Here is a 12,735-nt window from a genome sequence, read left to right as displayed (position 1 = left end):
ACAAGTGTGGGAGGGACAGAGAGAGAGAGAGAGAGAGAGAGAGAGAGAGAAGGGAGACACAGAATCCGAAGGAGGCTCCAGGCTCTGAGCTGTCACCACAGAGCTCCCCGTGGGGCTCGAACTCACAAATCGTGAGATCATGACCTGAGCCCAACTTGGATGCTTAACTGACTGAGCCACCGCCGGGGCCCCTATACTGCTTCTTTTCTTTGGTAGGACAGCTCTTTGATTACTTGGAAAAAGTTGATGGCCTTCTATGGCCCCCCACTGTTATTGAGGACAGAAACACCCCGTGTCTTCAATTTTACTTCAGATATTAAGGTCCCCTGGTCATGGTGTCAGGAGAAGTGTAACTGTGGGACACATCATCCCCTTTCTTTCGCACTGAGCTAGTTATGTAGGCAACTCACCAGAGGCAGAGATGAAGGGCGGTCTGCCCGGAAACTGTTCTCAAGAGAAGACGGGTTGGGACTGTTCCCAACACTTGTATTCTGAAATTAATGAAACAAAAAGGAAAACCAGATCAACTACGAAACCACGGGAAATCCAGAAGAGAGACAGCAGGTGAGGCTCGGGGATGTTGTACTCACTTCTAAGTGTCCACACACAGATTTTAGTAGTTTGTAAGTGGAATCTCTGGAGAGTAAGGAGACAAATATGTACTGCAAAACAAAACAGAGTGATTACGGAACAGATACTGCCTGACCAGAAGTCAGAGTTCAGAGTGCAGAACTTTATCTGTATACATGTTTTCTTCTCTTTTCCTCTGGTCTACAATCTCATTCACCTCTATCAGTTTTTATTCTGTTCCTGGAATAAACAAAATCTACTCCCCCACAACAGCAACAAAACCTCCAAGCCCCCTTTAAGTAATAAAGAAATGCTAAATGATATGAAGGCTCCAATACCCTGACACTGATGTCCCCAACAGGCAGGCAAGACCTGGGCACTAAGAAAAAAAAAAAAGGCTAGTGATATTTGCCAGATCCTCTTTAAAACTTGTTCCCCACTGCCTACCCCTTTTCTTTTAAGGTATTTAACAATTCCCAAGGGTCTGCTTTCTCTGTTCTGACCTAGATTTCCACTAAAAATTTCCCAGAGGCTCTCACAGGCTTGTTCTTTTTCAAGCCACTTCCAGATTCTTCCTTGTACAAATATGGAGATTTTTCTAGTGGATGCTTACACACAAGCGATGGGAAAAAAGTGAAATCAGATTAGACAAGTAATTTGGAGACAAATGACATAAGGAAAAGTAATTTTACTCAGCGGTACATTGAAGAAAATACTAAAACTCCCTCTTTCTCCACCTAGTAGAGCCACAAAATCTTTTCACATCCCCTTTTCAGAAGTCTGTGATTATCCCTTTCACTCATCAAGGAGAGCACTCGATATGCTTTTTTTTTTTAATTTCTTTTTTTAATGTTTACTTATTATTGAGAGACAGAGAGACACAGATCATGAGCAGGGAGGGGCAGGGATGGGGGAGACAAAGAATCCAAAGCAGGCTCCGGGCTCAGGGCTGTCAGCACAGAGTCCGATGTGGGGCTTGAACTCACAAACTGCGAAATCATGACCTAAGCCGAAGTCGGACGCTTAACCGACTGAGCCACCCAGGCACCCCTCCATATGCTTTCCAAGCAAGCATGTATTCCAAAGTAGTTAATACTATGGGTTCTGCATTAGACCTACTTGCAGAGTCTGGCTCTGACACTCAGGAAGTAGGTGACATTGGGCTAACAGCCCCACCACTCTTGGCTTCAGTTTTCTTTTTTTAATTAAAAAAATTAAAAAAAAATTTTTTATTTTGGCAGGGAAGGGGCAGAGGGATAGGGAAAGAGAGAATTCCAAGCAGAGTTCATGTGGTCAGTGCAGAGCCTGAGGCAGGTCTCCATCCCGTGACCCTGGGATCATGACCTGAGCTGAAATCAAGAGTTGGATGCCCAACTGACTGAGCCACCCAGGTGCCACTTGACTTCAGTTTTCTTGACACCTACCCCTAATAGGTAGCAGTGTGGAACAAATGGGAAAACAGAAGGAAAGTGTTTAGCATATGTGTGGCGAGAAGTACATGCTTATTAGCCATTAATGTTAACATTTTTTTTCCAAAATATTAATATATTTCCTACCACGTCAGAATAGCCTCTTATATCTTTCCTTCACTCTGCTTCCCTCTTCAATTTATCCAGTTTTGTTGGAAATGGAATGTAGCTTTTATGCTTTCATAGAAATATTCAGTAAAATATTAAAACAATTAATTTCAAGGGGTGCCTGGGTGGCCCAGTCAGTTAAGCGTCCGACTTGGGCTCAGGTCATGGTCTCATAGTTCGTGGGTTCGAGCCTTGCGTCAGGCTTTGTGCTGACAGTTCGGAGCCTGGAGCCTGCTTCGGATTCTGTGTCTCCCTCTCTCTCTGCCCCTCCCCTGCTCATACTCTGTGTCTCTGAAAAATAAACATTAAAACAGTAATTTCCAGTGACAAATGAGTAACCATAGAATTCTACTCCCTCTATCTGGCCAAGGTGAAATCAACACCACTCTACATGTAGGTATTTCTGGTTGCACACGTTTGGGGCAGCCCAGCAGTACCGAGCAGCTCTAGAATTTCTATACAGAAGAACACAAGACTTAAAGCAACCTGGAAGCAAAGTGGGCCTAGGAACTGGTCCTGAAGCCACATGTGTACAGCAAGAACCAAGTTTATGTATTTGGGATGGTTCTGGAGAAATACCAAGGGAGAGTGTGGGGGGGCTCTTCAATATCACCCTGCCTCACCCCATCAACAGTGGGGTGGTGGTGGCTGTTTCAAATATTAAATATTGGAGAAAGTGAATATATCAGTTTAGCCTGTTCTAAGAGATATTAGGGAAAGGGAAGCTGGGAAAGAATTTTTTTTTTTTTTTTGACCTTGATCAAGCAAGTCTAATGAAGTCAGCAGAAAATTCAAAATTGTCAACAAGTGTATGAGAATAAAGTTCCTTGTGAGGGGAAACAACACTACAGAAATAGGACAAAGGAAAGGCACCTTGCTCTGAGGCGTACTCACCCGGTCTGTGACTGTCGCTATAATCAGGGCATTTGGCACCAGAAGGGCAGTTTTGGTTTTCTTTATTAGGGTGACGGAGAAAGCCGGAATAGAGATCTGAAACAGGGTCAGTGAGTTAATACGGGTTCAGGCTTCATAGGACAGGACTTCAAATCGTCATATTCAAGGGAAAAATTTTTTAAAGTTTAACTAAGAAATCAAAACCAGCAGTAAGCTCTCCAGCCTCCAAGAAGAAAAACCAGTCTCCTCAAAGTTCTGTTTACACAGCCAGAGGGCAAATGGACATCATCAATTCTACTTCAGGGCTTGGTGGGAAACCTTCATCTTGAAACAAGGGAATGAATGCAAAGAAGCACAGTCATTTTAAAGACAGGCCCAAGGCTCTAAAGCAGTTATGTGGACATCCACTTGGGGTTAATCTCCGCATACACCGCTCTCCTACATCCTGAGGCACATGCGGGTAGGCAAAACACTGAATAGCACGGGTAGACACAGAGTCTGGGACGTGAATTCTCAGCTCAGTTCTGAAAAAAGAAAACCTTGTTTTAAACGAACCTGGAGGCCAGAAAGGGGAGCTCTTGTGCCCCCACCTCTGGCCCTCAGTTGCAGACTCCAACAGGAAGCCCCCCCTTTACTACTCACACCAGCAGGAAGAATTTCTCCTTGCCCAACAACAAGCTCAGCCAATAAGAAAATACATCTGATCCTGTGAGAAGCCCTGAATTCTCACTTCCCTCCAATGGGCTTGTGTTCAGAGCAACCCTTCCCAACTTCCTCCTTTTCTCTGTAATTTAACTTTCCCTCCTTTGATCTCCAGACTTGCCTATGATTTGCCATAGCCTGCATGTCTCAAAGTGCTATTCCTGAATAAACCCATTTTGCTGATAAAACAACTGGCTGTTTTACTTTTAAGGTCCACGCTATGTGACCTACTCAACCTTAAAAGCTACCCTTTCTAAGCCTCAGTCTCCTGATGTGTAAAATGGAGATAATCTTACCTTTCCCCAGGATTTTCTGTTGATTAAATGAGGTAATATATGGAAAATGCCTAGCCTTCATTAAGAAAGTCACTCATTGTACTCGCTTAGGAACCCTGTGCATAGACTAAAATTACAACGATACAGAGAAGATTAGCATGGCCCCATCACATGGATGATGTGCAAATTCATGAAGTGGTCCATATTAAAAAAAAAAAAAAAAAGTCAGTAATTTCCTTATTTGTCTCCTAAAAAAAGATTGGGTAAAATAAAAGAACTCTAACTTCTTTTCTGGTGCAAAGAATAGAGAATTAAAACAATGACAAATGAAGCAGCTATCATTTATTCCTTCCTAGTCACCAAATGAGAATGTCATCTAATTATGACAGTCCTGGGAAGGAGTTAATCTTTTTAAAAAAATGTTTTTAGGTTTATTTTTATTTTTGAAAGAGAGCGAGAAAGCAAGCAGGGGAGGGACAGAGAGGGGGACAGAGCATCTGAAGCAGCGAGTCCGATGTGGGGCTCGAACTCACCAAATGTGAGATCATGACCTGAGCTGAAATCAAGAGTCAGATGCGTAATCGACTGAGCTACCCAGGGACCCCAGGAAGGAGATATTCTAAGACATAAGGAAATGTGTTTCAAGAGGTATGTGACTTGCCCAAGGTCATAAATGTAACAGGTTACAAAGATGAACCAATCTGTTCTAAGATGTGCGTTGTTTTTCATACAATGTACTACATGCATGGACCAGATACTATAAAGACCAGATATTCCTGATACTTTTATGTTATATCCCTCCAACCCACTTTGGATTCACAGAGAAATGGATAATATCCCTTTGATCCTGGAAAACAGAGTAACACACATCCATGGCAAAATGACCTGACTCCCTCCATGGGTACACACACTCACACGTACATTTTGTAAAAATGCTTTGCATATTCTAAAAGAGAACAAGGTCAGTGGAGGGAGAGGAGGGCCTTAGGTTAGTACTGCCAACTTGAAGGAAGAAAAAAGAGCTTTTAATTCTGAATACTTACATTCCCATATTTAGGCTTATGAGATGGAAATGTTCTATTCCTCAAAGTTCCAGATAGGAAGACTATGGAAGAAGGAGAGGCTAATCTTTTTTAAGTTTATTTATTTATTTTGAGAGAGAGAAACAGAGAGAGAAAGAGAGAGAGGCAGAGAGAATCCCAAGCAGGCTCCACACAGCGCAGAGCCCAATGCGGGGCTCAAGCTCACAAATTGTGAGATGATGACCTGAGCCCAAATCAAGAGTTGGATGCTTAACTGACTGAGCCACCCGGGGGACCCCGAGGGGCTAATCTTAATGAGACATTTGCTAAAAAGTATTTTGTTAAAGAACTCTACCCTCTAAAATTCTGAAGAATGAGATGACTCCTAAGTTTTAAGTTGGGATACCAAGATGGATGAGGATATAAAAGTGAATCTAATTTTGTTTCTGAGCAGTGACACAAACACACGGAAACTAGGGGCTATAAATTTGGGTATCTTCATAACCTAGGGCATGGAACACCTTTAACAAGGAGTTTTCAACCAACAGTTTCTTAAGTATAAAATGACAGCCAGATCACATTTGAGAAATAAAGCATCAATCACTTTTCCGTTTGGGCCTAGATGGAATCTTATATGTGCATTTAATGTTACCAGCATCTGAAAATACTGCCAGAATGATCAAAAGGTCCTGATTACATTTATTAATATTTTTCCAGGGGAGGGTGCCTAGAAAATGTCTCTTCCTAGAGTGCACTGTTTGGTTGACTTTAGTTCATATCGGAAGGTGTTGGACCCAGTAAGGAAAGTCTGCCCCAGATCTGAGGACCCAATCTCCCTGACACCATCCTCAGAGGGGAAGAAACGTACAAATCACTCTCATGGTTCGTATTTCCCACCTCCTGGTAATTTCCAGTCTCTTGTCTCTTAGAGTAGCTGTAGCACATCCAAAAGACCCACTACCTGGTGTTGTCCCTATCACTCTTTTTGTCGTGAGGGCATATCCTTAGCCAGTATCAGGGCGACACGACCATCCAGCCAAATTAGGACTTCGTAAAAATAAGCTTAACTCTCTAGGGCGGTGGCAGCCCCAAGAGTCTGAAAGATGGCACATCGCTTCATGTTCAAGGCATGTGTTTCCACAACTGTGACAACAACAATGTACAGCCAGCCATTTACATTTGGTCACATGCCTTCCCAAATAGCATCCCCAAAATAACCCGGGGAACTGCTGTCCCCATTCCATTCGTCTGGACAGTGTGCCTCAGGGAAACTGAGTCATTTAAATGGCACCACTCAGCTAAGAGGCAGAACTGGTCCTCCTCCCACAGGACCTCTGCCTGACATGATTTTTTTTTAAAATGTGTATTTATTTATTTTGAGAGAGAGAGAGTATGTGAGCAGGGGAGGGACAGAGAGAGAGGGAGAGAGAGAATCCCAAGCAGGCTCTATGTTGTCAGCACAGAGCCCAGCGCGGGGTTTGAACTCACGAACTGTGGGATCATGACCTAAGCCAAAATCAAGAGTCAGACACTTAACTGACTGAGCCACCTAGGTGCCCCTGACAGGATGCTTTTGATATAAAAAAAAAAAAAAAAAAAAAAGTCTTAGGAGCAGAACAGAGAGACAGTACAAGCAGGCCTTTCATGCCAAACTACCCAGAAATGGCCCTAGTATTGAATGTATTGTCCATTTAAGCCCTTATGGGGGTCCTCTGAGGCAGGTAGTATATGTGCCTTCTGGTGCAGAGGAGGAAGCTGAGGCCTAGCGAGGCTAACTCACTAGGTCACAATCACACGCCAAGGGAGACGTGTAGCCAGGACTTGAACTCATTCATGGTTTGTGAGTTCGAGCGCTGCATTGGGCTCTGTGCTGACAGTGCAGAGCCTGATTGGGATTCTCTCTCTGCCCCTCCCCTGCTCCCCTGCTCATGCGCACTCTCTCCCTCTCAAAATAAATAAGTAAACTTAAAAAACAAACAAGAATTCCCCCATCCCTTCCATCCTTTAACAAAGACTAAGTCTTTGTTCACGAATGTCTCTGGACGCGCTGCTTTCATCAGAGATGTTGGCTCTGTCTGAATTCCTGAGAATTAGCCTATCACGCTGAACAGGAGGTCACTGCTACCCAATCCCTTCCCTACTCCATGAACAAGTTCTTATAAATGAGAAATCTAGAAATACAGTGGAGCACTGCTTAATTGTGCTTTGTGTGATACTGATTCGGGTAATAGTGTTTACCAAAGTATGTGTATCTAAACACGACTCTTTATGATTTGGGAACAACATTAAAATAACACGTCTGACCTGAAGAGTGGTGTGCTAGTCTGTTGACCCAACACCAGCAAAATGGAGAATTTCCATTGTATTTGTGATGTGGTCATTGTCTAAAAGCCTGACAGGCGCTTTAGGGAGACTATTTAAATAAAACCTATCTACCACTCACAACAAAAGGTTTTCAGTCAGCGACTTCATGGATATAAAAGCTGCTTATTTACAATCATGAATCAGAATGGTTCAAAACTCATTAGGTCACACGACCCTAAGAAGGTGTTTCTCTGACTCCTCGCTGTGGTGGCCTGAATGGCGTGACATCGCCGGTCAAAGGGAAAGAATGTCAGTGGGATGGAATTATCTTTTTCCTTCTTATAACACAGTCCCAAGGTCTTTGCTTAGAAGCGCATTGGGAAAACTGCCAGTTCCTTCAAGCTACCCTCCTTAACAGCTCACGTGTCTTGGGCCTGTCCTCCCCTACATCTTTTTTATGAGAAGGACAAGTTGTCAGTTGTGGTCCACTGGGGATGGTGGGTGTTTGACTCTCCCAGACCAGGCTGTAAATGTTTCAGTTCCTGCTCACGTGGTGCTGGTGATGCTACAAACTGAGCTCTAATCACTAGCTTATTGATAGGCTTGTTTTTCTACGTGTCTCTGACTGGTAACTGATATGTACACAGTGCAAAAATCATTATTTATTTAAAAAAAGGTCTTGGGTGTAATATATGCCTTTGAAACAAATTATGGCACACTCTCCAAATGAATAGCTGTAAGAGGTCTCTGGTGACATCTGGGTAAAAAGGAGTTAGCATAGGGTTGTGGGAGAGATATATGTATATAGAGAAATACATCGAGAGTGGTCTTTAGGGGAAAAGGGAACTTAGTGTCATTTAATGGCATTTAGAACCTGTAATATTAGGAACAACGATAAAGGAAATAAACATATAAGGGTATGATAACAATACAAATATTTATAAACACTGTTACATTGAAAATGACTGATATTCACAATATATAATGAAGTGCGTAGCTTTGTTTTAAAAAAAACTTATACTAACCTTAGTGTCTTTTCCGAACACCTTGGAATGAAAACAAATCCAGTTTTCTGATACGAAGAGCTTCCCCTGGTATAATATCTCTTTCTGTAGAGCACACGTAAAACCTGGGAAAATACATACAGGTATAAGAGCATTTAGAGTTTCCAGGTAAAATAAAAATTGCGTATGTATGTTGGGGACTCAGGACTGGCAGAGGCAATACACTCGTACTCAAAAGATCTGTCACTTCGTTGTCAGTCATCTTTAGTGGAATAAAGATATGGGGAAGAGGGTTTGTGTTTTAATCCAAAGCCTTACACACATGAGTACAACAATGAAAATGGCAAGACAAGGCTATCACCGCAAATAAGAGTTCAAGAATGGAGTTTCAAGATGTCCTCTACTTAGGAAGGTACGTCAGCCTGTGCTAATGTCGGCAGTCCTGCCCCTCCTTCCCTGGGACTGTCACTAATGACTCCTTTTGAAGTGGATGATCTCACTGCGGGAAGCGCATGTGACCCACATGTTTGGCCATCATGAGAGACATCCTGCCTCAACATCTGTATCCTGGAAGCTAGAATGGAACCTTGGTCTTAATGGACCTAAGAGGAGCTGAGTAGGTCCTAACTGGCGTGCTGGATAAGATGCTCCGGTGTGATAATCACGCCCAGTACAGCTCAGGGACGGACACGTGTCTGCACATGAGAATCTGTGTTTCCTTTCTGCCTTCTTCTAGTGGCCTCTCTTCCTCCAGCCTTGCTATCTGAAATCTCAGGACAGCCCAAATGCAGTGCACTGCAGCAGTGAATACAGAAGGTGAGGAGATCATTCCGGAATCATCTTGGAGGGTTCCCTGTCATGTGGAGGGATTCAGTTTCCCATTCTACTCTCTCGTCTTTCAAGATGCTTGATGAAAGCTGAATGAAGCTGCTATCACCGTTACATCATAACTTTCGAACCCACGTTCCCCTTGGTGATTCTGTTCCCAGACGGAGCCCGCTTTCTCTCCCCCAGCCAACTAGCGTATTTTCAAAACAGTCAAACAGGTCAGAACTTACTCTGCCTCAATGGTTCTTCAGTTGGGACATCAAGAAACAGCTTGTGGAAGTGCATGTTTGCCTTATACTACAAGGAGAACACAACACAGGCGTCACCGCTGGCATTTCTTGGCATAACATCACCAATTTTAACTTCAATGTAAATTACATAACAAATTTCCCCTCCCTTCACAGAGTATCTTTAGGAACTCCTTGTCTCTGATCGTACAGTCTTCGACACAACCCCTCAAAGAAGGCGGGGCACAAAGGTTTCATTTTCCAACAAGATAGTGACTTGCTGGTTGGAAAGACAAGTGAAATCATGCTGCAGCCTTGTGCCAAGGTGGCTGGCCAAGGACATTCCTAATAAATGACACGAAGGGATCTTACCAGGGAAGGTAGTAGATCCTAGGCCACTAAAGATCCAAGTACTCTAGGAGGACAGCAGTGGTTAAGAGCTCAGATAAACCTAGCTCAAGTCTTGGCTACATGTCCCCTTTGGTGTGTGACTGTGACCTAGTGAGTTAGCTTTGCTGGGCCTCAGCTTCCTCCTCTGTGCCAGAAGGCACATATACTACCTGTCTCAGAGGACCGCCATAAAGCTTAAACGGACAATACATCCAAAAGACCCACTACCTGGTGTTGTCCCTATCACTCTTTCTGTCGTGAGGGCATATCCTTAGCCAGTGTCAGGGCGACACGACCATCAAGCCAAATTAGGACTTCGTAAAAATAAGCTTAACTCTCCAGGGCGGTGGCAGCCCCAAGAGTCTGAAAGATGGCACATCGCTTCATGTTCAAGGCATGTGTTTCCACAACTGCGACAACAACAATGTACAGCCAGCCATTTACATTTGGTCACACGCCTTCCCAAATAGCATCCCCAAAATAACCCGGGGAATTGGTGTCCCCATTCCATTCATCTGGACAGTGTGCCTCAGGGAAACTGAGTCATTTAAATGGCACCACTCAGCTAAGAGGCAGAACTGGTCCTCCTCCCACAGGACCTCTGGCTGACAGGATTTTTTTTTTTTTTTAATGTGTATTTATTTATTTTGAGAGAGAGAGAGAGCATGAGCAGGGGAGGGGCAGAGACACAGGGAGAGAGAGAATCCCAAGCAGGCTCTATGTTGTCAGTACAGAGCCCAGCGCGGGGCTTGAACTCACAAATTCTGAGATCATGACCTGAGCCGAAATCAAGTCGGGCACTTAACTGACTGAGCCACTCAGGCGCTCTCTGACAGGATGCTTTTGATAAAAAAAAAAAAGTCTTATGAGCAGAACAGAGAGACAGTACAAGCAGGCCCTTCATGCCAAACCACGCAGAATTGGCCCAAGATCGCCATAAGGAAGAGCTTTAGAAAGGTCCTAGAGGCGATCGATGGAGCCCCGCAAGTCAGCTATTTTATAAACGCCTCATGTAAAGTAGGTTATCTCATGCTGCTTCCTAAAAGTACATTTTGCATCCAGAAAGTTACCCGGATTAAAGCGAGGTGTTCCAAGGAGGCTTTCCTGAGATTCTTTTTTTCTTTTTTAATGGCTACAGTGAGCATTGGTTGCATGAGTTGATTTAAAAGTAACCTGGGCCAAGGGGCGCCTGGGTGGCTCAGGTGGTTATTTGTTCGACTTCTGCTAAGGTCATTATCTCCTGGTTCTGGATTTGAGCCCTCTGTTGGGCTCTGTGCTGACAGCTCAGAGCCTGGAGCCTGCTTTGGATTCTGTGTCTCCCTCTCTTTCTGCCCCTCCCTTGCTCGTGATCTGTCTCTCTCAAAAATGAAAGCGTTTAAGAAAAATAACCTGAGCCAAAAAATCCAAAAAACAACCTGGAACATGAAGTCTTCACAAATGTGAATGTAATAAACGGAAGAAAAAAAAAAAAAGGCAGTGGAAATGATGTACATTAAAAGGGACAGATAGGGGCGCCTGGGTGGCTCGGTCAGTTGGGCTCAGGTCACAATCTCACGGTCCGTGAGTTCGAGCCCCGCGTCAGGCTCTGTGCTGACAGCTTGGAGCCTGGAGCCTGCTTCAGATTCTGTGTCTCCCTCTCTCTCTTCCTCTCCCCTGCTCATGCTCTGTCTCTCTCTGTCTCAAAAATAAATAAAAACATTAAAAAATTAAAAAAAAAAAAAGGGACAGATAAATCCATTATTTGGCTCCTGACTGGATTCGTTTGGGGGGGGGGCAAAAAACATTTATGCAGGCATTGACTACTGGAAGATTGTGGAATTCTGAAATGGATTTTATAGGAGTAATATTTTTGTGTATTTACTATTCAGTTAAATTTCTTGTGTGTGCCAATGGGTTTTTTGTTCTCCTTCTTAGGAAACACATATTCGAGTATTTAGCGGGGGGAGTGTTAAAAAACAACCTCAAACTACTGGTCCCAGTAAGTATGCCACACTCCATGACACAGGACTGGGCTTAGTTACCTATCGGGGTGGGTTTTAGAGCAGAACTGAACTGCTTCTGGAGGAGAATCATGACGGTCCACAGGTTTTCCTCTTCAGTGGGAAGCTGGGTTGCCTTCCATTGACACAGGTGCTGTATCACACTCTTTCATTTTGATGCAAGGACATCACAACTCTCTTAATCATTAGGCGAGCTAATTATCTTGGCTGGTTTTTAGACCAGCACATGACCACATAGGTCCCTGCTCTTGGGGCACTTGTCAGAGTTAGGGGTCACGGTATGCAACTCACCGCCACCCAGGATATACCGGAAGGTCAGTGGGGAAATATGAAACTGATTAATAGTCGGCCGAAGGATCTGCATCCTGTTCTGTGTTCCAGATTCTCTACTATCTGCCTACGAGAGTCGTGAACGGCAGGAAGATACACATTTGGGTCCTTCCTTTCCCTTGGCTCTAGGGGTCCCCCCATCCTCTGATCAGTGCAGTCCGCATTCCCAAGTTACCTGGCTGGAAGACGAAGACTTCTTCCTGTCCATCTTAGATTCATTTTTGCTTTCTGTTTTACAGTCGTTCTTATCACTTGCTAAAGAGGCACCATCAAAACTGGATTTTGACCTGAGCAAAGAGAACCCAGGGAGTCTGTAAGATGAATTGTTTAATGCTACTCATTAATCCTATTGTAATAAATCTTGATTAGCATGCCATCTCACAAGAAAACCTGACATTTGTTTTGTTTTGTTTTTCTGGACACCAGTGATCACTCCTAATACTCTAAGAACATGTACACAGCATAGTGTGTGGGAGACTGGGATGGTTTCACAGGGCCACAACCTCAATCTGCAGAAATGCAGACTTCTAGAAGGGAGAAATACAAACTGAATTGTGAAGGTAATTATACCATCTCAAAGGATTTTAAGCAGTAAAAGTACTGTAGGCAAAT

At 43.7% G+C, this 12,735-nt stretch overlaps 1 protein-coding gene and 1 non-coding gene across 3 annotated transcripts in view; one reads left to right on the top strand and one right to left on the bottom strand.

The window, feature by feature from the left end:
- The window catches only part of GRAMD2B (GRAM domain containing 2B), a 124,501-nt gene that overhangs the window by 12,400 nt on the left and 99,366 nt on the right, over positions 1–12,735 (bottom strand). For both annotated transcript variants that reach the window (XM_049648442.1, XM_049648443.1), the window contains exons 3-8: positions 12,299–12,410; positions 9,407–9,473; positions 8,370–8,473; positions 3,042–3,137; positions 591–662; positions 411–491 (exon numbers count right to left, since the gene is read on the bottom strand). In XM_049648442.1, the coding sequence (XP_049504399.1) occupies positions 411–491; positions 591–662; positions 3,042–3,137; positions 8,370–8,473; positions 9,407–9,473; positions 12,299–12,410 (532 nt within the window). The remainder of the gene's footprint in view (positions 1–410; positions 492–590; positions 663–3,041; positions 3,138–8,369; positions 8,474–9,406; positions 9,474–12,298; positions 12,411–12,735) is intronic.
- Positions 4,124–4,228, top strand: LOC125935850 (U6 spliceosomal RNA). The gene has a single exon (XR_007461834.1). It is a non-coding gene; the product is annotated as a U6 spliceosomal RNA (small nuclear RNA).

The sequence above is a fragment of the Panthera uncia genome, assembly GCF_023721935.1.
Source record: "Panthera uncia isolate 11264 chromosome A1 unlocalized genomic scaffold, Puncia_PCG_1.0 HiC_scaffold_17, whole genome shotgun sequence".
NCBI lineage: Eukaryota > Metazoa > Chordata > Mammalia > Carnivora > Felidae > Panthera > Panthera uncia.
Note: the sequence above shows the minus strand (reverse complement) of the source record. Positions and strands in the feature narration are given on the sequence as shown.